This window comes from Rhinolophus sinicus, linkage group LG02, assembly GCF_036562045.2.
Source record: "Rhinolophus sinicus isolate RSC01 linkage group LG02, ASM3656204v1, whole genome shotgun sequence".
In the NCBI taxonomy this organism is placed as follows: domain Eukaryota; kingdom Metazoa; phylum Chordata; class Mammalia; order Chiroptera; family Rhinolophidae; genus Rhinolophus; species Rhinolophus sinicus.
This window is the reverse complement of record NC_133752.1, coordinates 16,465,020-16,492,080: the sequence shown is the minus strand read 5'-3', so window position 1 is coordinate 16,492,080 and position 27,061 is coordinate 16,465,020. Positions and strand designations below refer to the sequence as shown.

Below are 27,061 nucleotides of genomic sequence, written 5' to 3'. Positions count from 1 at the left end.
TGCGGCGGGCGCAGCGGCGGCGGCCGCCCAACAGCCCGGGCTCGGGTGGGGGGGCGCCGAGTGGGGGTGGCGGCCAGCATGCTGCTCGGCTGCGGCTCGGCCTCCCACACCCGCGGCGCCCTTGTCCTCGCCAGCAGCGGCCGCCGAGCAGCGAGCGGCACCCGCGTCTGCAGCGGCGCCGGGTCCGAGCGCGCGGCTCAGCGGCGGGGGTCGGGGCCGGGGCGGGGACCGGGGACCCGGCATGGCGCTGCGGAGGGGCAGCGACGGCGGGGCTTGCGGGCTGCTGCTGCTGCTGCTGCTGGGCGCCGCGTGCCTGGTCCCGCCGAGCGCGCAGGTGAGGCGGCTGGCGCGCTGCCCCGCCACTTGCAGCTGTACCAAGGAGTCCATCATCTGCGTGGGCTCTTCCTGGGTGCCCAGGGTCGTGCCGGGCGACATCAGCTCCCTGTGAGTGAGTGGGACCCCTCCAACCCCCTCCCCGCCCCACCCTGAGCCCGCCGCTGCCAGGGAGTTGCCGCTGGCGCTGGGACAGCGCGACCTGACCCCACTCCCCAGCCGCTTTCTTTACGTTTGGGTGGGGGCGCGCTGTGGGACGGGGGTGGAGTCTCGGGCGCTGGGGAGGATGGAGGGAACCCGAGATGCAGAGTCTGGGAACCCGGACGAGTCCCTGTGGCAGTGTTTCTTCACGTGTGGCCCGCGGGCCACCTGCATCAGACCCACCTGGAGGGGCTTGTGCCAATGCAGATTCTGGGGCCCGCGTTGAATGATGCAGGGGCTCTGGAGGGGAGCCTTGGAGCCTGCATTTGGCGTCCCCAGGAGATTCTGGGGTGCATTAAAGTTTGAGAGGATATGTGTATGTTCGGCGGGGCGGGTGGTTGTGTAGGGGCACGTATGTGCAGTGAGCATGAGTGGAGTGGGAACACCTGCGAAGGGCTGAGGCCTCGCTGTCCCACCTCGGGGCTGGGGCTGTGGTGTACACCTTGGCCTCCTCCCAACCTCTTCACAGCAGGTCGAGAGGAACCTGGGTAAAGGCAGACAGTCTCTGGAAGTGTGTGTGTGGGGTTCCCCATGTGGCCTGGAAGAGGGGAGCACAGAGGGCTTCGCAGAGCTTTGGGGCATGTGGGGCACCCGCCCCGTGGTGGTCTGGTGCTGGAAGTCAGGCTGACTTCTTTCTCTGAGTTTACAAGGGCTTCTTGCCCGCCCCCACCTTCCGCCCCGAACATATATTGGCTGCTTTTTCAGCACTGGAGGAACTGATGGGAAAGGCTCCACATCATTTATCCACCTGCTAAGAGATGCTTTCAATCTGCCTGCACACAGCCACACAAGCCACATGACCAGTTCTCATAAGGGCTGTGGAAGGGGCTGCTGGGCTATATCGTCACTGCTGGGAAATGTTTCCTGCTGAAATGACTCCCTTGTTCCAGGCCAAGGTGCTGGGGATGCCTACTCAATCGCAGAGGCAGGGAATTCCCAGGTGAAGCTGCTATGCTCAGGGCACTCACTTCCTCTTATATTACATTCCCCTGCCTCCCACCCCAGGCAAGGCACAGGGCCCTGGGCCCAGGGGTGAAGGGCTTCCTGTTTACATTTCTAGAAAGTTAGGAGTCCGGTTGGCAGGCAAAGAGGGCATTTTTGGTTCTTAATATTGCTAAGTTGGGGGACATGGAGGATTCCAGAAATTAAAATTCTCCTTGTTAAATCCTTTAGACCAGCAGCTGCTTAATTGATCTGCATGCTAACTGAAGGAATTTTGAAATAATGTGTTGAGGTCCTGCTGTGGCCAGAAACGTTGCGAGACCTGGTGCAAAAATAGAGCCAAGCCTCTTGCCCCTACATTGACCGTTAAATCTGGCAGATGGCATTGCTTCCCACTGCACATTCACGCTCAGGTGTCTCTGAGTTTTCCCCCAAGGCTTTCACGGTGCATTTCATCAGAAGTGCTCTGAGTGTCTTTCAGAGGTGGGCTCCCAAGGGGAATGCTTAATCCAACCCCAGAAGTTTTGTTGGCCAACATTAACTCTGTGTCTACACAAACAAAATCACGGGCAGAGGTGAAGTAACTATCCATTTGCAGCCAGGGGCTCCTGTAGTTAAGAAGAGGAAGCAGGGGGATTGAGTTGAACTGGCTGAGATAACGTCTGTGGAAGGAGCCAGACTGATGGTAACGGTTTCTGTTACTCAGACTAGCTTTCATATTGATTCAATTCATCGGAACATGGCTTGACTCTTCTCGCTCCTGCCCCTGAGAAGCCCCTGGCCCACTGTCTTAAGCCTCCTTTCTGAGTGAAGGAGTTTGAAGTACAGGTGGAAGATAAGGCCAATTGCTCATCCTGCCCAGCATTTCTCAAAGAAACCTAGGCCTCCTTTTGTTGCTCTCTTGCCTGTAGGAGCCTGGTAAATGGAACATTCTCAGAAATCAAGGACCGAATGTTTTCCCATCTGCCGTCCTTGCAGCTGCTGTGAGTATGGGAAGTTCTCTCTGAAAATGGGGGTCCTGGAGGTGCAGTCCCAGGAGGAGTGACCCCTGCCTTCTTGGTGTCAGTTCTTCCTAAAATATCCAAACTCCGTGACAAACCATGGCTGGCTCTGAGTGTGAACTTGGTTGTGTCCCCCACCAAGCTGAGATCCAAGGCTCTTTGCTCACTGTCCTTTCCTTCATTTGGCACATGTTTTCCTCGGAGACTTTATTATAGATCCCAACGCCCCTATCTCGCAACTGGGGACATGATCACATTGATTTTTAACCAGAACTTTACCTAAATGAACTGTTTCCCCCACTTAAAAAAAATCTGCAGTTTAAACTCTTAATGTTACTCTGGAAATAGGAGTATTTCTAGTTGACTGAGTACATATTCTGTTAGGGAGCATACTATGCATTTATATATAAAATTGTATTTACTCACCCTGTTATACATACAAGGAGGGTGTTTTTATTTCCCCATTTGACAGATGAGAAAATTGACGCTGACAGAAGTTAAGTAACTTGCCCAAAATCACAGCCAGACTTCTAACCCACACTCATAACTGCTCTGCCACCCAGCCACTCTTAGCAAGTGTCTATGTCATTACCTGTTGCCCAGGTTAGTTAATGTTTGCTAATGAAAAGAAATGTCCAAAAAGCAGCTTTCAAAAGCAAATCAGTGACAGGGAAAGCCATAAGTACATAGCTCATTCTCTGTATCTGTATTGGTTTCTTAAATGTGAAATGAGATCAAAATTAAAACAAGCAGCATACTACCGATAAATTAATGCTGATATTTTTGTTCTTGACATGTTATGTACTTGCTTACAACATTATACTTAAAATTTTTAAATCTGAAATTTCGTAGCAATTCTAGTTCTATTAAAATATACTTTCCATATGACAAAAATACAAATTTTGGTATTTTACCAAAGAGATTTAATCGGTGACTATATAGGCTATATAAACTTTAACCAAATAGACTTAAGTGGTGACTCATTAAAAACTATGTGGTAACAAAGAATCTTCTGAAGGTTTCTTAATTTTTTTAAATTATTTCTCATGAGAATGTATAATGTAGGAGAAAAGTGTGTGTGTGTGTGTTTATGTATTTGCCTCAGCTGTGTGACTTTGGTCAAATCACTTAACTTCTCTGGGCTCAAATTTCTCTAACAATGAAGTTGGATTTTATCCTTTAGATCTCTAATTCCATGATTGCTCGTGCATCATAAAGCATTCACTGGCTGTTTAGTTGTTCTGAGCATTGGAATGGTTTGAAATAACAGCTCTCAGGTCATATTTACTGAGTCCCACAAAGGAGAAAGGGTGGAGTGATAGGGATAGAAAATCTGGTCAAAGGCGATCCACTAGCCATTGTCCATCACCATCACTGAGTTAGGTTGTGCATCTGATGGGTCATTCTTAGACTGAGAAGAGCCCCTGTTTGCCCCCGGATCTGAACACAGGACAAGAAACAGAAATGGCTGCACTATGGGACTCCAGTTTTACATCTCCACATTGAAATCTGTCCTTTATTTTCAGATTGCTGAATTCTAACTCATTTACAGTCATCCGGGATGATGCTTTTGCTGGACTTTTTCATCTCGAATACCTGTAAGTGTGCTTTATCTATTTGCTGAGCATGTGGTATGTCCATAGAATTGCAATATTGCTTTCCAAACTGAACAGCATCTGTTGGAGAACTCAGGGGTGGAGAAAACCCCATTCTCTTTCCAGCCTGACCTTTTATAGTTTACTTGTGTATAAACATGCTGGGACAGGAGGAGGTTGGGGACAAAGAGGGGGAAAGGAAACAAAGAAGGAAAGATATTCATTTATTCTCTGTTGACATTTAATTTGTCATGTAGTAAGCACAATTGGAAATTGCGTTGGATATTTTTACCTCTCATAACTAGGCATGGATTTGCTGATCAGCCAGAAATAAAGCTGAAGGATTCTGAGGCTTACTTATTTTTAAATAAAGTCTCCCTATTTGGGGATACAACTTCATGTTTTTAATTCAGTTGGCCTATAGTCCGTTTGCAGTATCTCCTGTAAGCTGCTGACGAGGGTCTAATTTTATTTCTTCTTCTTTTTTAAAAAAACACACATTATTTTTTCCTTTTCAGAAGTGCAGTTTTTTCCCCCCAGCAATGAGCTTTGCCCTCCCTCTGATTTCTGCCATTTCCCCCTTTCATGTCTTTTTCCCCCTTAAGTTCTTTCATCCTTGTCTTTTGTAACTTTATAATAATATTAATCCTGCTATCAGTGGGATTTCCTTACTGAGTATTCAGAGGGATTTTTAAAGCCTTGTCTCTGCTTTCTTATCTGAGGTTAACAGGTAGATAGATGTTTGAATTCTAAACACATCCTGGGTCTAAGAAAGCTCTCTGCTGATTTTGCGTCCTTGGGAAGGATCTCAGTGAAAGAGTTCTTTGTCCAGAGTACATACGTAGTATGTATGCTGTCATGACACTCTGACGGTATCCTTAATCAACATGGAAAGAGTGGTAGGGCTGAAGCCTTGAGTCCAACTAGGTTCTATCAAGGCATATAAGCGAGCGATGAAAGTAACAAATGTAAAACTACTTGTTTGCTTTTAGGTGATTGAGGAGGAGGTTAGCTTAGTTTATACTGAAGTCTATTACTGAATAAATCCCTGATTTTTTTAAAAACAGTCATCAGAGAGTTCTCAGTGCAACAATCAAGAACTCACTAACTAATGGCATCGTGTCCCAAAGCCTTCCTTTGCACCATCTCATCAAACACCCTCTTACATTTGACGAAATATAATGCTGTCAACTAAATTATAGGTCTCTGTGACCCTAGGGCATAGTCGCAGTGCATGTATTTCCCACAGAGACTTTAAAGCATGGCCAGAGTTGTTATTTCAGGGTCCTATGCTCAGGCCCCAGGACATTTTAGTGCAGAGAAAGAAGTTTGGCCTACACCCAGTTTCATCATACTTCCTGTTTACTAGTGGCTTCGAGATCGTGACAGGATCCCTGCCTCGTCACCCGTTTGTTCAGAGATTAGACTGTGTAGGACACGATGAACTCAGAGTTTGCCAGAAGCCAAGCGTAATGCACTTCTCCCTCAGCAGAAACTTTAATATGGAGATAGGAAACAATGGGCTCCCCTCAAGGGATGATGATATTAACAAAAGTATTAGTAGCCAGGCACTATGAAATCTAAGAAGGGTTGGCCATCTGGGAGCATTCCAGGCTTGCAGAGATGTGAACATTTCTTGCCTTGGTAGAGTGCTTTCTTCTTTTTTGTTTCCCGAAATGTTTTCACCAGTGTTGCCGACTCTGAATTTGAAGATTTCCATGCTGCTTCTGGAAAGAGTGCGGAACATACCCCGTGTCCATGCATTCTTGCATGCAAACCCTGCTCACTCTTGGGATCTGGTGTAGCTGACCTCGTCTTCAGAGATGAATTTTTAAAATTCATGAATGTGTTTCGATTTTATTCTGAAAGCACACCAATATCATTTTTTAGAGATGTAAAGCTGAGAAAACTTAGTTTAATTATACTGCTGTTCTCTTTAGGTTCATTGAAGGGAACAAAATAGAAACCATTTCAAGAAATGCCTTTCGTGGCCTCCGTGACCTCACTCACCTGTAAGTTCTTTGACAAGTGTTGTCAGTCCTTGACTACGTAGGGTAAGATTTACTTCCTGGTGTCTCTCTCTTTCTTAACTGTTTTGTCTGTATTGTAACATCCTCGGAAGGAAACTAATTTCCAGGTTGCCCTAGAGGTTCCTATACTGTCAATCAGGCACCAGCCTGTGGTGATTATTCACACACTTAGCTTTATTATCTTTTCCATCCTCCTGGATCAGCATCACATGACTGCATGTCAAAGCCTCTCCTTTGAGAGGTGAGAGGCTTCTATCGAGCGATGGAGGCAGTGGGAAGGAAACTGTCATGTATTGTATGCTTACTGTGTGCCAGGCACAGAGCTGGGTGCTTAGTGAGACTTCTCCTCTTTATCTTTCACGATAGTCTGTGTGTCCCCATTTTATAGATTTGGGAATTGAGGCTTACACGACTCATTGAAGAATGTTGAATGCAGGGTCAGAATCAGAATGAAATGGAATAGAGACATTTTTGTGGTTTCTCTAATTTGAATGCAAATAGCTTTTTCTTTTATGTTGGATTAATCTTCGGCTTAAGCTAAGCTCTCTGGATTCTTTAATAGCTTTCTGGAGAAAAAAAATTAAATAAATTGATTTGAATTGCCATATCAGAATGAAGCAAGTGCACACACTTAGCAAATTTAGAAAATGGAAAAGATAGGGGCTGTGTTTATAAAAATGTAAAAATAGCCATTGTCTTGGTAAGAGCCATTTATTAGCCAGGAACCAGGTCCCATCTGCATGATAGATATTTTGTGTTTGCGTAAGATAACATGTCTCATCTCCATAGTCAGCTTGTGTATAGTAAAAAGAGAACTAGGGAAATTGCAGGGCTTTGAATAGGGGAGTTGGGCAGGAGCAGTAACACCCTGACTGTGTAACCCTGATACAGCATCTAAAGAGGTAATCATTTACGTCAAACGCTGATATAGGCAAAGGTGTCTGCCACCAGGCTCAGCAAACACTTGATTCTGGAGTTCTACCAAGCAGAAGCTCTACCTGAGTTTAAGCTCACAGAACAAGGAGAGGAGGGAGCAGAGGTCGGAGGTGCAAACCTGTGGATCAGCACCGTCCATCCTGGAGAGCGTCAGCCTCTTGCTCACGCGATTGCTCCACGTTTTCTTTTCTTCCTAGAAACGTTTTGATTTGTATTTTCAAATTCAACCTGGATGCTGAATTCTCACATTCTTGTGGAGGCTAAGACAATGGGCTTGAAGTCACATAGACTTGGGTTCAAATATCAAGGCCATCATTTATTACTATTGCTTACCTTTTTGAGCCTCAGTTTCCTCATCCTTAAAATGAGGAGGTTTTTCGGGCCCCTTAGATTAATGCTTTATTGCAAAGCAGCCAGTCCATCATCTTCCCTTCCTCCACTCATCAAGAAGTCTCAGTTTTCTCCATGGATTATTGAAAAGCCTTGGCAGTTTGGGTGGCCAGACAGGGTCTGCTAAGAAGACAGCTGTGGGTATCTGGAGAAGAACAGCTGTGGCCGGATAAATCCAGTTCCCAGCAGTCAGGAATGAGGGGCTTTGTTTTTAAGCAAAGGCTCTGGGCAGATTTTGAACCTAAAGCAAAGCCCATGTGACTGATTGAGTTAGCCCAGATGTCAAATTTCATTTGACCGATTGGCTGTGGGCCCCTGGTCTGAAAATGGGTGTGAACATACAGGTATTGTGCATGTATATTTATTTGCATTGTTTGCTCACGTGTGCCCATGGGTGCATGAACTTCTCTACATGTGTGTACATAACTGCATTTGTGTGTGCATGCTTGTGCCTCTGCCCATACAACCATATGTGTATATCACATGTGTATATGTGTAAGAGGCACCTCATTTTCTGTCTGAAATGCAGAGGGAACAAAGGAGTCCCCTGCTTGGGTCCAGACTACATCTCATGCATTAATACACCCATCTCAGCTTATGCTTGTATTCCCATCCTACAGGGGCCCCTCTCCCCAGCTCTCCAGCCTCATTTCCCTAATGTGCTCAGAATACCGGGCTCCCAGTGGCCCCTTTGCATAACCAACTCATCCCATTCCTGGGCTTCTCCTCACATTCTTTCTTTCTCTTGCTCTGGATGCTGTATCTTCTGTCTGTGATCTCTTGAAATCTGCTTTTTCTTCAAATTCCAGATTAAGTTTCATGTCCCCTATGGAGCCATTCCTGATCTGCCCTTCACCTTGCCTGTAGCCCTCCTTGTTGGCTCTAAACACCCAGCACTTTCCTGTAGACTCAGGCTACACTGGTTGGTGCTATCTTGTGAATATTAGTTTTATCTCCCCAGCAGCACTGAAAGCTCCCCAAGTGGAGGGCCCATGAGGATCTTCCATCATCTCTGCTCTTTCCCCAGCATCTAGTACAGGGCTAAGCCAGCAGGATATTCTTTCTCATTTGCTGGTTGACCAGTGGGTTCCTTCCTGAGCTGGATCTTTCATATAGACTCTACTTCTGGGCAAATCAGGTGACTTTTAAAGTGGAATCGTCTAGGCTGGAGATGTATGTAGTAATTAAAGCACTGAATACATTGTTTAAGAATGAATTGATTCATATATAAATGAAATCATATGACATTTGTCTTTCTCTCTCTGACTTAGCATTATAATTCTCCCATTTCCCTCCCCAGTTTTGTAAACTTCTAAGCAAAGAGACCACATTAACTCTCTAACTTTCACCCCTGTGCTTAAGGAAGTCACCTGTATTTGCTTATTTAAGTATCTGATTTTTACCTTTTGTGAACTTTTCCAACACCTACAGGCTCATATTCATATGTAAAGAAACATAGATCAGGTTTCAAAGCATTGAAGGAACAGTGCCAATCTGTAAGTAAAATCTAGGACGTTTGTTTTCCAGCAGCCCTATAAAGCCCAAGGGACAGGTTGCTGTTAAGTAGTTTTAAAAATGAAGGAAGTGTCATGAATTTATGGGTAAAATGAAGTGGAAAGTAAGATGTTATGCACCGAGTGTGAGTGGGGGTGGATAGTCTATCTAAATAATTCAGCTTTCTGAAATCTAAATTGAACACTTGGAACAGTTGCTAAACAGTCTGCTTTTAGGGCCTCAACCATTCCATATACTCTGATCACTTTAATGCGATACATTTCAACTAGTTAAAAATTTTTGCACTCTACTTTCCAGGAAAAGTAACCCTCAACCAGAAAAAAAAAATCAAAACAAACATGTCCGTTTTTCATTTCAGAAAGCTATTCTAGAATATGTTCAGTCTGATGACGTATTCAGCCTATTTTTCAACATCTTTAAAAATGTACAGATAAATCGTTTAGGAAAGAAAGGTAAAAAAAAAAAATACATGAAATGGTATTTCAATCCATTTGTGGTTACCTAGATGGGAAGGGGTCTCCCAATATTCTGTTGGTGTCTTGAAGCAAGAATGGTTAGCTGAGTCTAAGGCAGAACACTCATTTCTTTAATTCCTTTTTCTGGGATGGGTCATTATGATGCTACAACAGACTAATTTCATGTCTATTTTCAAAGAGGTTGATGCTGAATTGCCTACATATTTATCATGTATATGTTTTACTATTGTCCTCATGTGTAAGGGAAAAGAACAAGCACCAGTTTCTTGGCTGACTCAGACTAGAGCAGGATGCCTGGGGGAAATCACAGACTTGATGTACAGCCTTTCAACACCCGGTATCTTTCAACGTCAGCAGCCAGCCCCATGGACATTCATCTTTGCAGGATGATGACAGAGCACTGCAAAATCCTGAGTCATCAAAGAAAGTTGATGATGTTCATTCACGTCTACTTCTGGGAGATGGGAAGTGGACTAGGACATTTTAGAAAGCTCTTCAACACTAACAGCAAAAATGCAAAATGGTTTCTGGTCAACCTTTGTTAACGAGACAACAAAATTGATCACAATCATTCATTCCCTGAACATTGTGGTTCATTGATAATTTATATTATCGTTAGGATTAGAGCTGGGGGTCTTTATGTAAAAGAGTATTTACTGAGTCCTTTTTTAGAATCACAAGTAATAGAGTTCATTTTGATGGACCGTTAGGGAACTTCTTGGGGCAAGACTGTGCATCTTTTATTTTTTTAAAATCCTTCTCATTTTAGTGCATAATTCATTCATTCAACAAAGACTTACTAAGTACCTACTATGTTCCAGGCACTGTTTTAGGAGCTGAGGATACGGCTGTGGAGAGACAGACAAAAGTCTATCCTCATGTTTGCATTCCTTACGTGTAGGGAAACTATACAGTCAATAATTAAATAGATAAATAAAATATATAGTATGACAAGTAATGGTCATGCAGTGAAGAACAGAAGAGGGAAAGGAGATGTGTAGAGGGCCGGGAGGTAGTGATAGTTGAGGACAGATGTAAAGGAGGTGTGGGGATATCTGGAGAAGAGTGTTCCAGGCAGATGAACAGCAAGTTCAGAAGCCGTGAAGGGTGACAGAGAAATAACAAAGGGGCCAGTGTGGCTGGATCTTGGGGGTTGAGATGTGGTCCCACAGGTAGGCGGGAATGAGGTAAACTAGACAATGGAGGGTCTTGCATGCCATCAAGGGGACTTTGGCCTTTATTCTGAGAAACATGAGATGCCATCTGAGGTTCCATCAAGAGCTTAATAAATGCTTGTTTTAAAAACAAAACAAAAAACTTACAATGTACTCCAGCATTATAATGTCATCTTTGTATAAGTAAACTCTTTTCTTTATCTCAGTATTGAGCCACGTTGTGCTGAAGTGGTTTAGAGCTCTGTTTCCAATTATCAGCTTGATTTAAGGGACTGCAGAGTAACAGCGCATGAAGATAATAACCACATTAAAATATTACTTTCTTGTTCTAGTTCTTTGGCCAATAACCACATAAAAGCCCTCCCAAGGGATGTCTTCAGTGATTTAGACTCTCTGATTGAACTGTAAGTAACGAAAATCAAGTTTATGTTTGCTTGTCCCAATTATGTTTGCTTGTGCCCCAATTAATCGCATCTTTAAATGTTTTCTCCCCCTTTATCGAATTTCTTTTATATTATAGCTAAAACTGTATGACAAAGTAGTGCCTGCTGGGAAACAGCATATAGCTTGTATCGTGTTGGGTTTTGCCGTTTGTGAATACACTTAGTAGCATTTGGCTATGTCTTTCCCTGATATAGCACATCCATCTGCTTTATCTTCTAGTGTTTGTCACTTCTTTCTGGACATAATTTAACAAGATCTTAAAGGTTCAATTGTGTTTGTGAAAACTGTCTTCCTATAATGTCCTGTGTTTGTTAGCAAGAAGCTGTGTTGGATGGTGTTCTTCTGCCATCCCTCCCCCATTTCTAACATGGCATGGTGACAGTTTCAAGAGAGTTTGGGGAAACGGTGATACGTTAGCTCTGAGAACTCTCTGTAGTCTGTACAGTTAACATCACGGGCACTGAAGATCATTAAATAAAGTCAGTGACAAGTACAAGAAATAGGATGTATTAAATACATATTTTTAAAAAAATTTCATTTTTTGGAGGTATCACGATGTTAATATCGTGGTGTTAATAATTCTGGAGACTCATATTACTGCCAAAACATTTCAGGCATGTCTGTTTCTCTGTGTTTGTATTTGTGTTTTGTTTTGATTTTTAGAGATTTAAGGGGCAATAAATTCGAATGTGACTGCAAAGCTAAGTGGTTGTATCTGTGGCTGAAGATGACAAATTCCACTGTTTCTGATGTGCTGTGTATCGGTCCACCAGAATATCAGGAAAAGAAACTAAATGACGTGACCAGCTTCGACTATGAATGCACAACGACAGGTACTGAGTGCCTCTCTCACTGAAGATTGTTATTTAGAATATTCCCTTTGTGTTTTTCTTTTAGATTGTCAACTGGGAGTGGAGAAATGTGGGTAAAAGCAAAAGTTTTCTATCAAGATTAGTCAGGCAACACTTAAGCCTTCTCAAAGATACGAATTTATGTGTAAGGAAACTAGGTCAACAGTTTAGGTGTTCGTTCACTGCACTGGCTTTCATTTTGATTCTTTTTGATTGTTTACAAAATTCGAATTTCTCTAAAGAAATTTGACCTTTTTTAAAGGTCAAAGTATAAACTAGTGAGTTTGACGTAGGAATATTTTCAAATCAGCCTGAGTTTCAGTGAAAAGACAGGGCAGCGAGGCCTCAATTATGGTTCTCTTGATTAAATGATAGGAAGTTTATTGAAAATTTAACTAGTAAGTACCAGACTTCACCGTCTATAAATTGCTTTTGTAGTTCCATGTAAAAAGAGATAACTAGGTACATTATAACCAATGGCAAAGTGGAAATATAAGTTAACAATTAGTAGCCAGAAGAAAAAACTCACGCTGAGGGAAAAACTGTAAAGAAAGTTTGATTTTGTTTTCCAGAGTCTGCCTCAGGGTTTCTGTTTATACATTTTTTTTTTAGGCTATGAGATAAAATTAAGTGCTAACTGCCTCAGCTCTCTATACATCTTGGGGAGAGCAGGTGTCTCCCTAGGAAAGACTTAGATGGAGTGTCCAGCTTTTAAAGCCAGATTTGAAAGGCGAATGGATCAATACACAGTATGAAACCTGCTTATCAGACTTATAAAAATAAACATTTAAGTCGAGAGTTGATATCGACAGAGCCACAAGGCATGTCGGTAGGAGCAGCAAGAATGAGAACTCAGAAAATAATTTCATAAACTCAAAAGACAAAAGAACTTCAAGAACAAAATATCACATTCAGGCCAGTCCTGCTGCCTTCCTCCAAACAAAAAAAAAAACAACTCACAAAGTAAAAATTATTTTTATGTATCTTTGTAAAGAAGGGCCCCTACCAGTTCTGTTCTTTGCTGAGAGAAAACCTGAAATCTTAGGGAAATGACCTCGTCTTTCATCACTGAACAGGAGCTTATTCAGCTGTGTAATTGGCAGGTGCCCTTTAGCCAGTGAGGCCACGAGCAGGTTATTTATTGTATTGTAGAGCAGTGCAATAAATCAGAGGTCATAGTCAATGACATTTGCACCAAAAGGTGGCATTCAAGGCCATTTGGTATGAAATGCTAAACTGAAGCTCACTGGGGTTCTGCTCTGCCTCTTCTCCAGTTCTCCTGGAGAATTCTCTAAGCCCCAAGGTGACGTTAGCAGCTTTTCTGTTGTTCTCTTCACACCTGGCCATAAATTTGTCAATCTCTGAGACAAACGGCATGGGCTTGGGGGAGCTGGGAATAATTTATATGAGGAAGCGTGATTTCTGACCGTAGAGCCCTGTGGATGTAGAAATGAGCTAGGCTCTGAGCATTATCATAGGAATGGAGGGGGCTTGGAACCGAGGTAGCCAGATCCTGAAATCTGTCCTAGTCCCAGAACCCATGGGGCAGTGTGAGCCCCTAACACATTTTAGGGCATCCTCTCTCTTATCTATGCCTTGGCTAAAAAGCTTCCTGTTAAACTTTAGAAAGTCAGCACTCCTCCCTGGTAACAGGGAAATGACCATTCTGTCTTTGCCATTGTTTTATCCCTTTAAGATTCACAGACAAATTGACTCTTGCTCTCGGTTTCTTCCATCATGAAAAAAACGGCACAACCCACTTATGACCGGCCCCCAAATAGACTCCCTGCCTTGTAAGAACTTAAGTCGATACTTCGTGAGTTTTTTGGGTTCCTGTTTCCTGCTCAGATCACGCCTCAGCCTCTGGTGCTTTATTAAAGGCTGGGGAGGAAAAATAGGTGAGGATGGATGGAAGATGGAAAGCCAGATCTGAGAGTCGTGGTACTGTTGTTGTATCCTCACCGACGATTCGGGAAGAAGCACGTGTTCTGAGTGCACTGTCTTCCTGTTAGCTCCGATTCTCAGGAAAGGAGTAAGTTCTTTAGGTAGAGGAAGGACAGGCAGATACTGTTCTTCCCGGGGAAAGGAAGGTACTGTTACCATTCCGTTCCGGGCACAGGGGTGTAATTAATACTGGGAAGCCGCCCCTGGACTGTTGCAGCTCTCTAGATTAATCACAGTCCTTCCACAGCCCTCCGCCTCAAGTCTATTTTTAACCACTTCAAAACTCCCTGTTACCTGCTCATAATTCCGCCTGGTAGGAGAATAATTCACTAAATTCCTTAAAGGGAGTGGATTTTGCATCCTAATGGTCCTCTTCGCTTCCCTATTTCAGGGCTGATGAAAACGCGAAGAGAAATAATGCATTAATGTGCAGTTTCTCTCCCACTAGGGTTGGCGTCATGTATAATTTATTTTCTCCAAGTGCTATAAATAGCTATGTAAAAATCTGTTGATTCCAGTGGGAGCCATGCCTGAATTGGAAGAGTCTCACTGACATCATGAACTTAATCCAGTGTGAATGGAAGTGGCAATGTTTTCGCAGAGAATACCAATCATACTTAAACACTAGTAAATGGATGTCATGTCAATATGTGTAGTCTCTGAGATCTTTTCACAATGAATGTGCTTTTGCCATTTGTGAAAAATAAATGAAGATGGGGATGGAAGAAAATATTTAGACTCCTCGAGTTCCCTTCCCCCCTGTACACACAAACACATACGCGTCCGTCATTTTCTTTCACCTGTTTCTTCCTCATTTTCTTCTCTTCCTCCTCCTTTTTTTGAGGGGGTGGTAGAGGAGAGAAGGGGTCTCCTATTAAGAATTAGATTTATAATTCAAAGGACTTCATCTGTTCTGCCAGATACTCAGTATATAGAAAATATGATGAAACCAATGTTTTGGGAAAACAAATGAAAATCAGACTAATAAAGGCCAGATTTGTAAAATGCTCTCCACTCTGGCAACTAACTCTTTTTCATTCTGGGATTCTTTCATTTAAAAAAAACGGACTTTTTGGTCTGCACTTTAAATGACCCGTGTTTTTGAGCAGATGCTCATGTTTCTGAGAATTCAGAGTGTAGTCGGGAGACTATCTAGAGTAAGTGAGTTACAGGGACTGCAGACGTGTTGGGAACTTTCTGAAGACCTGGACGAGACAAATGCCGCCGGAGGTAGGAGAGAGGTTCACAGCTGTCTCAGTTGTGATGAAAAGAACGCAGCTGTATTCTGTGAGTCCTTTTCGAACTCCAGAATAAGAAGCAGAAACCAACTACTACCATTTCCCTTCTTCCATTTATCTCCACATGAACACGGAACCCTCAAAGCCTGTGCCTCAGTCAATGCTTTCTGGCTTCTACACTGGTTCTGCCAGTGCCAATAGGAGAGAACTGAGGTTGAGTTTTTCTGTTTTAGTCTTTGACGGATCAACGAGGGTGTAGACAGAGGGGTGGGGCTAGGAGCTATTGTGACTCTTCCCTAAGTCTTTGTGTAGACCGTATAATGCTGTCATTGTGACTAACTACATAACTGTGTAACTATAGAGTTACCTATATAAGACTACTGAGGGGCCACCATTGACAGAGCTCTGTGCTAACACTATGTGCACTCTCATTATGAAATAAACGTCACTCTCATTTTACTCATGAGGAACCTGAGGCTCAGGTTTCTTGCCCACGGGTCACGGTTCCTTCCTGTAGGCAGGAACCTGAAACCCAGTCTGTTTTACCTCAGAGCCCCAGCTCTTCTGGATAGGCCACTCCCTGCAGGGTGGGGTAGAGGGTACCTTGTCTACTATTGCCACCTGTCCCCACTGTCCCTCAGCCACTTCTTGCTGTTGGGGTGCAGAGACAGTTTCTTCTTTGCTTCTCCCTGTACCTGCAAGCACCATCATTCAGCCCTGTCCTCTCCCCACCACAGTTTCAGGATGAGCTAGCCTTCCCACCTCATTAAGCCAGCAAGCACGTATTAAGCACCTTCTGTATCTGGTGAAGGACACCTCTGAAAGTTATCATGTATGGAGCACTAACTTTGTGCTAGGTACAGCTCTGTATGAGTATGAATCATAATATATGATGAGGAAACTAAGGCAGAGAGAGGTTAAGCAACTTTCCCAAGGTCACTCAGCAAGAAGATGGGGTCACAGCTCTGGCATCTTATCTTAGATGCCATTAAAATGGACACTCGTCCAAGAGACAGCCCAGTGGTGGCTCTGACAGAGGAGGTGGGCTGTCCTTTCTTGGACCTCAATTCTGTATTTATCAAGCACTTACTATGTGCTAAGCCCTGAGGTAGGCATTTCCACCTACCTCAATGTACCTGTGTCATTAAGCTTGGGAGGTATCATTGCCCCCTATTGTGGATAAGTTAACTGAGGCCTTGAAAGGGGTAGTGTGCAGCCCAGGGTCTTGAGTGCACGAAGTGGACTCCAGGCACAGTGCTCTTTCCAGTGCCTCACGTTGCCCTCACTCCCTCTGCCCTTCCTGCTTCTCCTGCTCCCTGATTGTCACCTGCTCTTCCCATCCCCATTCCACGCTTCCCACCACAACGCTTTCTCAGCTGTTCTCACCTCCTCCCTGCCTCCATTCCTTTTGCTCTGTCCCTCTTTACTCACTGCTGAATGTCCCACCCCTTTATTGCCTTTCTCATGTGACGGCTTTATGAGGCTTCCAAGTCAGAGGTATTTCTTGAGTGACTGCTGTGGGCTTATGTTACGGGGACTCTGAGAACATAGGACCCAGACCAGACCTTAGGAAGCACTAAGTTGGTTCAGGAGACATACCACACTGGCTGTGTGGCTATGGCCAGACATGCACCCTCTCTGGGCTTTAGCGTCTGGCTCTGTTAAAATGACTCAAGTCTCTAATATCTCTCACTCTCATTTCTCCAAATCTGTTCCTCATATCGCTATGTTGGAGATTAAATCATGGTGAATATTAAGGTGTAAACAGCAGTGCCTGATTCAGTGTCCAACGTGTTAGGAAGACTTCTGTGAATTGGACTGGTCAGAGAAGGCTTTTCAGAGGAGATGGGACTTACTTGAGGGGCGCCAGTAAGGATTTCGTGGGGAAGAGATAGGCAAAGCCAGGATTTTCCATAGGAACAACTTCCCTTAGCCAGGCAGCCACCATCATTGTACCCGGGGCATGTTTACCCTGCCAAGAAGCCGTGCACATTGACAGGTCTCTGGCCAAAGAAATGACTGACCTTAAACTTTATTAGTGTTTTCCTTTCTTTCTTCCTTGGTTCTATAGCTACCCCACACTGTAACCATTCTTGCATCTGAAAGCATCCTCACCCCGTTCCGTGGTAACACTGTGCATTCCCCACCAAGATTCGATACAGTGAGTCAGCCATAGCTCGGGGGAGCAATGTGGACGAGGAGTATTTTTGTGCCACTAAATGGAAGAGTAGAACACGTGCTCAAATCAGACGAGTTCTACGTTGCTTGAAAATCCAATCAATCTCCTTCCTGTAAGTGCTTGCTGAGCGGTCCATTGCTGTCCAGACCCCAGGCATAGCCATTAGTTACCCTGCACTGAGTCCAGGAACCAGTAAACACAGTTAGGTTAACTTCCCCGCATGGTGAGCTGTATAAACCTCTCAGACCGTATCTCAGGGGTTTGGTTTGGTTTCCAAATGTGCAGTGTGCCGTTTGGGGAGTTGACTTTTCATTTTGAACCTGCTATGGCAGTTTCTGTACCAAGGTAATACAGAGCTTGGGAGTATGCTAACAGATGATAAAAGGACCCCATTCCTAGGTAAGTATGAGAAGCACCACAGCGAACAAAACTAAATAGGTTTCTTTACTACTGGGGATCTTCTGAGAGGGCTAGAATTACAGAATTTCCCAAACAAATTTGCCCACGGCAGCCCTTCTTCACAGAAGAATTTTCTTGATAGTTTCAGGAATGTTGCTCTGTGGCATCCTTGCTGTCTTGTCTTTTTGAAAGCCAGGTTTCACCAAATTTGTTTAAAACATAGAGATCCAATAGCCAGACTTGTGAACTGTTCATCTCAAGCTGTATCAGAAGCTGTGCATTCAGTCTGTGAAAGCTGGGACCTTCTGGAATCTCCCAGAGTCAAACACACTGTGATGTGTGTGTTGCTTTTCCTCTGCCCTCTCCCCTCCCAGTACTTTTCAGAGCTGATATTAAAAGGGATGGAAGGGTAATGGTGGTTAAAGATTGCCACCAGAGACCTCATGGAGCCTTTTTTTTTTCTTGTTTAAACACCAATTCCCAGATTTTGTCGTTCATCAGACTTTGCCCTACCAGTCGGTTTCAGTGGATACGTTCAACTCCAAGAATGACGTGTATGTGGCCATCGCCCAGCCCAGCATGGAGAACTGTATGGTGCTGGAGTGGGACCACATCGAAATGAACTTCCGGAGCTATGACAACATTACAGGTGAGTTGAGGCTTTGATCGGAGGCATTGGCCTACTTTCTGGGAGAGAAGAAACGTTCTTGCTGTACCCAAGGACGGCTTGGCTCTCTGATTTGGTTAGATTTGGGGAACACATTCCAGCCCACCCTCATCTCTCTGATTTTGTATCACAACATGTTCAGTGATTGGTGAGAACGAAACGTCAGGAGTTGATCCTATTTATTGTTGGTGATTCTTTGGAAAAGGGAGAGGGTGGTAGGTTGCATGGGATGGGAGGCATTTTCCTGGAGTGGTGACACATCACTTCGAGAACCCCTTAATCTTGAGCAGTTATGGTGGCCTAAGACTGCACCCACTTTGTAGCAGCAGCTAAATGATTCCTTTGACTTTTGTTAACTAATATGCTAATGCATACACATGCGTGTGTGCTTGTGCACACACGTGTACATATGCACACACATACATGCACATACATGTGTACACATGCATGGACACACATGTACACTCTTTAGCTGTTCCTACTGCTCCCTTACCAGGCCCTGGTGATCACTGCTTCCTTTTAATAGTACAAACAAAATAAGAATAAAGGACTCTAAACTCAGGCCTTTGGGATAAAACTTACTTAATGCTTCTTTCACTGCTGGCAGGAGATCCCAGTGTCTTAGTGCTACTAAAAATGGATGGTCTACTTGCTTTGTGAGTAAGTGGATCAAGTCTTTCAAAGAGTTCTCATTTATCAAGTGCAATCTGATAGTAATACTAACTTTATAAAGAGCACCACGATAGCCTAGCTGTGACCCCACGAGAGGATTTCCTTTAGTAATTCCTGATTTGGAGTTAGAGCAGCATTTTGCTGTTGCAGCAAGAAGCGTATCTGGGTAGAATTTCCGGATGGGGAGGCTCCTGGGAATCTCTCCCGCACAGAGTGGCTTTGCAGCAGGTGCAGGATGTATGGAGGCAGGGAGAGTGTCGTTTCAGCCCTCGGGAGCAGAGCTGCTAATGAGCCTCATCTCGCAGCCCTGCGATGTCTGTGAGATGCACATGCGGGTGCCACGAAGAGGCCATTTCAGATGAGCCGCGTTACTGTTGGGCCATCTGGCCGCCGCGTGCTGAGCTCACATTCCTGAGAGCAGCCCCGCTCATCCAAGTGCAGACTCAGCATAGAGCTGCGCAGGTGAACCTATTGAGGGAGCCAAGGCCTTAAGACCTTAAACCCAGTCCGTGTGAAAGGAAAAAGGGAGGCGAGAGAGGGGACTCGCTACTCACGTGGTTTTGCTTTTCTCTTTCTCCTGGCTTGGAAGGTAAGTGAGGGGTGAATGAGCTGGCCCCTCTGCCTTCTCACCACGGTAGGAGGTGGGAGCAAAGTGAAGCTCTGTGCAAGGAGTTCTGATGCTTTGTGGCCAGTGCTGGTTGCGGTCCTGCGAGGTGCCAGGTTCTGGTTCATCTCATTGGAAACTCACAACAGTCGCTGGAGGCATTATTGTGGGCTACCTGTTCACAGGTAGAGGACAGAGCCTGCTGTTCAAGGGAGAGCTGGCATACAGACAGACCATAGAACACTCGGGTTTTGAAAACCGACGCATGTAGATTCTCCTCCTGATTCTGCCAGGTGCTAGGAAGTAGCAGTGGCCCCGAGGCTCAGTTTCATCATCTGTCAGATGGGCAGCTGATATACCCCGTGGGGCATTGTGAGGATTTGGTGAGGCCAGCACAGAGTAGGCAGTTCTTCATGCCGGCTTCCTCCTCATACCTTTGTAGACAAAGACGTCAAGTCTCAGGCATGTTGAGCCACTCCACTGTCACTTCGGAGGCAGAGCCCAGGGTCTGTCACTGTTGCATCCCACCCCTTCCATCTCCCAGGTGGACCTTAGTAGGAAGGGATGACACTCTTCTCTACCCGCAGCTGGTGGCATGCCTGAGTTCATCAAGTCCCTTCCTTCCTTCCTTCCTTCCTTCCTTCCTTCCTTCCTTCCTTCCTTCCTTCCTTCCTTCCTTCCTTCCTTCCTTCCTTCCTTCCTTCCTTTATAAAGATTTCTGAAGTACTTACTCTGAGCCAGGCACAGTCTAGGTGCTAGGGCCATAATAATAAACAAAGCAGATAAAAACTTCTGCCCTCAGGGAGTTTACATTCTAACAGGACAGAGAGATCATTTAACAAAACACATAATTGCAATACATATAACACTTAGATAGCAGCATGCTAAGAAGGGAAAAGAAGGTGGGAAGGAAGCTTTGAAATGCTGAGCATGGGGGTGTTGACATTTCAGGTAGTATCTGGTAAAGGCCCCATGAAGAAGGTGTTATTTGAATTAGACCTGTGGGACATGAGGGCTTGAGCCACATGGAGAGCTGGAGGAAAAGTATTCCAGACAGAGGGAACAACAAGTGCAAAGGTCCAGAGGGAGCCAAATGGTCCCGGGGAGAGTTGCAGGAGACAAAGTCAGAGAGGTAAGAAGGGCTGGTCATGGGACCTTGGAGGTCTTACAAAGCATGTGGGCTTTTACTCCGAGGGCTGTACAAAGCCTTGCAGGGTTTTGTGCAGAGGTCACAGGGCTGCACAGGAAGAGGCAGGTACCAGGCATGGAGTGCTGGGTTAAGAGTAGCCTGTGTGGGAAAAGGAACAGAGGTGGAAGCAGAGCGACGAGTTCAGAGGCGATTGCAAGAATTCCGGCAAGTGCTGCTGGCCTGGACGAGCCGAGGCCACAGAGGTGCTGGGTAGGAAGTGGTCAGTGAGATCAGAGTGGGTGTGGCCAGAGCCAGGTCTGGACCTTGCTAGTCTCTCGGGATTCCTCAGCCCCTCAGTCTCGAAGTCTGAATCTTCGGCGCGGTGGGCAACCCGACATGGAGCCCACGGACCCCCTTCCCAGCCAAGCCCAAGAAATGAGCTCCAACAGTGGTATTTAAGCTTACGAGCTTCGACATCACACTAGTTTTTGATAAAACTGGCTTCAGATCTTTCTAGCTGGCGACCTTGGCCAAGGTAGTTAACTTCCATGAGCCCCCTTCATCTGTAAAATGGGAATTTCCTGAATTCCCATTTCACCTGTAAAATGAGGCCATCATAGGATTCGGCCCATGGGAATTTAGCTCTTAGCACAGTGCCTGCCATATAGTAAATCCTCAATGAATGTTGAGCTATCAGCTGGGGATAAAAATAGATATTTGATACCATTCCTTGCTACTACCACTAGGGGAAGCTACCAGCTCCAGATCTATTATTCTTCTTAATTCAGGAAAGCATACAATCCATGTATCAAGGTCCCAACATGATGCCTGTTTTATATGTATTGCCCATTTTCTGTCACTTATTATTGATTTCTGAGCACATCTTACAATTCAACCACCTCACTTTCTCATATTTCTCCCTTCACCTGGATCTCCAGGCTCAAATGCAGCCTCATACAGGAAGCATTCCTTGATGACCTGATTGAAATGAAGTATCTGTCTTCTGTGCTCCCTTAGTATGTACATTTCCATTAAACACAAATCACAGTCATTGAAACATAGTTTTTCACTGAAAGGAAGGCAACTAACATTTATGTACTCAGTCATTTATAAACCTTTTCTCTCATAAGCCACATAACAATCTCATAACATGTATGTCATTGTCTCCATTTTATAGTAAAAAAAAAAAAAATAGGAGCAGGCCTTCTGCCCCCAGTCCCTAACTTTTTACTCTCTCCATGGTGTTCATAAGCATAGGGAATGGCAGGGACCAGCAGAGAAGGGCCTGAGGGTGGCAGGGGAAGAGGGTGGTTACAGAAACAGGAGGACTGCGGCTGGAGGAAGAAGCGTGCCTAGCTGGATGTTAGCAGCATGCGTGCGCAGGGCAGGTGACAGATGCATAAGCAAGGGAACAGCCACGGAACCACTTGCCTTGAACAAGACCGAGGTAAACGTGGACAGTTCTCCCCTCATGGGGCCGTGCATGCCTCATTTGTCATCTAGTTTGATCACAGGGTGATCCCAGAGTCGGTAAGATATAGATTTTCTCAATCCTTGCACTGCAAGACGGGGCTCCGAAGAATGGCAGGGGCACCTTCTTTCTCCCTTGTGAGCCCAGTGAGCATGATGCAAAAGAGACAGCTCCAGCTCTCGCTCCATCTTCTAGGGGGAGAGGGAAACCTGTGGTCATGTGCACCCCAAGGCTTTACTATTCACGTCTTTTTCTTTCTACATCTTTCCTCAGCTTTCCTGGTTTTGGCTTATTTTGTTTTTCTTTTAATTTCTGTAAGCAATGTATGGTCCAGACTCTAATCTCTCTTTCTACATTAACACACACACACACACACACACACACACACACACACACACACACAATCTCTGCTGCTACGGACAACTCCTAGGGCTAAATGTGTTTACCTGGACAGAAGTGTTATGGAGCATCTCCAAAAACAGAATTCTTTCTGTCTCACATTGCTCCTCAGCTGAGACAGACAGGCCTGTAGGACGCTGTGGGTAGCAGGGACCTCCATGGCCAGGCAGTTCGGGAAGGGGACCAGGGGCATGCACTTTCAACTTGTGTTGGCAGGGTGGGAGTCAGTGCAGCTTTCGAAGAGCAGTTTGATCGTTTAACATGTGCACAACGTTTGAGTCAGCAAACATTTAAGAACACTTCCAGCTGGTTTTCAAAAAAAATAATTTCTCTACAAGTAAGCATGTTGCTTATAATAATGAAAAGCTAGAAATAACTGCAATGTCCAACAATAGGGGATTAGTTAAATAAATGATGGTGCATCCATGCAGTGGAATACTGTGTAGTATTTTAAAAAATCTAGTTATAGAAGATGAAATATAACATGAAAATATTCACGACATAGTAGTCAAGTAAAGAAAAGTCAATTATAAAAAGCCTATGTATACTATCTGCTCAAATTTATTTTTAAAAAGTGTATTTGAATATGAGCATAGCTTGACAAAAAAATATATCAAGATATCAGGTATTATTTCAGCATTTGAAAGTCATTTTGATTTTCTTCTTTGTGCTTTTTGGTACATTGGTGGTATAGTGTAGACTGGTGCCAGATTACCTGGATTTGGATCCTAGGCTCTACCACAGACTAGCTGTGTGACCTTGCATATGTTACTTAACTTCTCTGTGCCTCAGTTTTACCCTTTATAAAATAGGGAATAAAAATTAAATGAGTAAAAATACATGTAAAGTGCTTAGTATAGTGCCAGCCATAGAACATACTTCACAAGTGTCACCTATTGTTATTTTAAAAATTTGCTTTGGTGAACATTTAAAACTTCTATACTTAGAAAAAATACAATAATTAGTTTTTAACAAAGGAAAGGGACCAGATTCTAGCAAGAAACCCAAAGCAGTGAAAGAGAAAAGTAAATACCACTCTAAAAACCACCTATCGTTTGCCCTCAGAGTTATTACTAAGGACAGAAATCGGGTAACTATCCTTGTAATTTACAGACCAAACTCACTTTGGTCCAAATTGCCTAGAAAATGGGAAGACAGAACTAATTTTTAATCAAATGACCTAGATGGAGGCTCAATATATTTTTTTAGGTGTGGGTGTGATGCTATTGCTTGCTGGCTGTGATGGAGAGCTTGGAGGAAGGTCTGGGGGTCCGAATCCTGAGTGGGAGAGCATGGTAGGTGGTGACCCTGACCTTCAAGGGAGTCACTACTGAAAAAGTTCCCCTTTTCCTGAAAAGTTCTAGTTTTGTGATGCCTGAGTTCGATCATTGAAATCACCCCTCATTCTATAGGTATTTCTACAGTGGGCAGTCTCCAAAGGGGCTTTTGATTATCAAGACAATTGCTTCAATGAGCCAATAATGTTAGCTACTGGTTACAGACTACTTCCTGCCTGCTGGTGCTCTGTACTAACAACCCTAACCATGAACTTTCTCCTGGAGCCCTTTCCAGCAGCCCTGCAAGACCACCGCTGGTAGCTTGCTTAAGTCTCATTTCATAGACAAGGAGCCTGAGCACAGAGTTAAGTGACACAGGCTCAGAAAGCTTTTCAGGTGCGGAACTGCGTTTGGAACCCTGGGCCACCTGGTTTAGAGTCACAAAGTTCAACACTACTCTGCCTCGGTTTCCTTTGGCTCTGGAAATCAAAAGAGGCCAAATGTCTTTCAGAGCCCTTATTAAAATTTTTTCCTCCCGACTTTGAGGCCTGGCGCCTATCTTTTTGCCCCGCAAGAAAAGAAGCCCCTTTAATTGCCTCATTCTGGCTATGGAGTTGGGATGTACTTTTTTTTTTTTTTTTTTTGAATAGCGTGAAGACAATTTGTATAGTGCGTTAGTGAATTTCCTGAATTGTATGCCTGTCTCTAAAGATGCAGAAGCTCGCGTGACCAGTACTTACCTGTTTCTATGGAGCCACAATTTATAAAAAGGATTTACATGTTTTTTTTTAATTATGGGAAAATATGCATAACATAAAACTTACCATCTTTTAAGTGTGCTATTCCATAGTATTAAGTACATTTATCATTAGGCAACCAAACTCTAGAGCCCTTGTCATCTTGAAAAACTGAAGATCTATACCCATTAAACATTTCCCCTCCTCCCAGACCCAGGCACCCATTTTCTGTCTCTATGAATCTGACTAGCCTACGTACCTCATATAAGTGGAATCATATAGTATTTGTTTATTTGTGATGAGCTAATGTCCTCAACATTCATCCATGTTGTAGCATGTATCAGAATTTTCTTCCTTTTTAAGGCTGAACAATATTCCATTGTATGTGCATGCCACATTTGTTTATCCATTTATCCATCAGTGGACACTTGCGTTGCTTGCACCTTTTGGCTATTGTGAATAATGCTGCTATGAACATGGGTGTACAAACGTCTCTTGGAGTCACTGCTTTCAATTCTTTTGGGTAAGGATACAGTATTGGAATTGCTGAGTCATATGGTAATTCTATGTTTGATTTTTCAAGGAACGACCATATTGCTTTCCATAGTGGCTGTCCCATTTTACGTTTCTCACCAGCACTTCCCAAGGGTCCCAATTTCACTAAAGAGGGGCATCTTTAACTGTGGCTGCCCTAATCCCCTCTCCTTTCTTTTGGAGCAGGTCAGTCCATCGTGGGCTGTAAGGCCATCCTCATCGATGACCAGGTCTTTGTGGTGGTGGCCCAGCTCTTTGGTGGATCTCACATTTACAAGTACGATGAGAGCTGGACCAAGTTTGTCAAATTCCAAGACATCGAAGTGTCTCGCATTTCCAAGCCCAATGACATCGAGTTGTTTCAGATCGACGACGAGACGTTCTTCGTCATCGCAGACAGCTCCAAAGCAGGTCTGTCAACAGTGTATAAATGGAACAGCAAAGGATTCTACTCCTACCAGTCTCTGCACGAGTGGTTCCGGGACACGGATGCCGAGTTTGTGGATATCGATGGGAAATCGCATCTGATCCTGTCTAGCCGCTCCCAGGTCCCCATCATCCTCCAGTGGAACAAAAGTTCTAAGAAGTTTGTCCCCCACAGTGACATTCCCAACATGGAGGATGTGCTTGCTGTGAAGAGTTTCAGAATGCAGAATGCCCTCTACCTTTCCCTCACCCGCTTCATCGGGGACTCCAGGGTCATGAGGTGGAACAGTAAGCAGTTTGTGGAGATCCAGGCCCTTCCATCCCGGGGGGCCATGACCTTGCAACCCTTTTCTTTTAAAGAGAATCACTACCTGGCCCTGGGGAGTGACTATACGTTCTCCCAGATATACCAGTGGGATAAAGAGAAGCAGCTGTTCAAAAAATTTAAGGAGATTTATGTGCAGGCGCCTCGTTCCTTCACAGCAGTCTCCACTGACAGGAGAGATTTCTTCTTTGCGTCCAGTTTCAAAGGGAAAACAAAGATTTTTGAACACATAGTTGTTGACTTAAGTTTGTGAAGGTGTGATTGGTGAATTGAAAAGACACGTAGCCCTAACTCTGATAAGAGAGGACCAAGAAAAAAAAAATTAAAAAGAAGCCAGGTGCAGAGCTTTGAAATTAAAAAATGCACTGGAGAAATAGTTAGAAGTTTTCAAACTTTTAGAAGTCACATTTTAATCAGGGATTGCATTTACTGGCTACCTGCATGAAATGTCCATTCTCCCATTTAAAAAGACGTCTTGAAGCTTGTAATTTCTGAGAAAAGAGTACAGTATTAACTCTTACCATATAGGAAAGTAATGTGCTTTTTTTTTTTTTTTTTTTTTTTTTTTTTTAATGATGAAGGAGAAAAATCAGATAAGATGGAATAGCTCTTATAATGATTTTTTAAAAAAAAGACCAAACAAACTATGGGACCTTCTCATCCCATTTTAGCGATTTTTTGGTAAGAACTCTGAAAGCCAAAGTCAGCTGAAAAGATTTGCTGATGATAAGTTTAAAAATCTGATAACACTCAGCAGTGCTATTTTGAGCCATCCCAATTTCCTGAATCCTACCCCCACTCCTTCCTAGCAGAACCTTGGCTATTTCATTGGCTCATACGGATGCTTGTCATGGGTGTGTCAACAAAATCATGTTTGACAAATTGCTTCCTCTGCTACAAAGAGAGAACATTCTGCTGACCCATGTCTAGGCCTAGCACGGGCTGCAGGCCCAGGAGTGAGACAAAGGCGTTTTCCTCTCTTCTTGTGGTTCAGAGCTGTCCCCTCTGGTGGCGGGAGCAACAATGCTTGTTTGATGCGCTCCACGTCTCACTGCTTCTCTGAACCCATCCTTTGAGTGTGTGGGTCACCAGCAGACAGGCCAAAGACTGAATGGTGCTTTTCATCCCATCCTTTAGAGAAATAGAACAGGTATTTCCCTCTGATGAGGAT

The 27,061-nt window shown here is 44.2% G+C and overlaps 1 protein-coding gene across 1 annotated transcript; it reads left to right on the top strand.

Moving 5' to 3' along the window:
• LGI2 (leucine rich repeat LGI family member 2) lies at positions 1 to 26,286 on the top strand. Its single transcript, XM_019743885.2, has 8 exons — positions 1 to 444; positions 2,388 to 2,459; positions 4,004 to 4,075; positions 6,013 to 6,084; positions 10,927 to 10,998; positions 11,702 to 11,871; positions 18,134 to 18,298; positions 25,326 to 26,286. The coding sequence occupies exons 1-8, from the start codon at positions 242 to 244 to the stop codon at positions 26,141 to 26,143; spliced, it is 1,644 nt and encodes a 547-aa protein (XP_019599444.2). The 5' UTR covers positions 1 to 241; the 3' UTR covers positions 26,144 to 26,286.
• The last annotated feature ends 775 nt before the right edge of the window (positions 26,287 to 27,061 follow it).

What these genes read in the sequence shown, in the direction of transcription:
- LGI2 (XM_019743885.2), top strand. Translation starts at nt 242, where the DNA reads ATGGCGCTGCGGAGGGGCAGCGACGGCGGGGCTTGCGGGCTGCTGCTG. An exon ending in CCGGGCGACATCAGCTCCCT is followed by an intron (nt 445 to 2,387) that starts GTGAGTGAGTGG and finishes TCTTGCCTGTAG; the next exon opens with GAGCCTGGTAAATGGAACAT. An exon ending in CTTTTTCATCTCGAATACCT is followed by an intron (nt 4,076 to 6,012) that starts GTAAGTGTGCTT and finishes TGTTCTCTTTAG; the next exon opens with GTTCATTGAAGGGAACAAAA.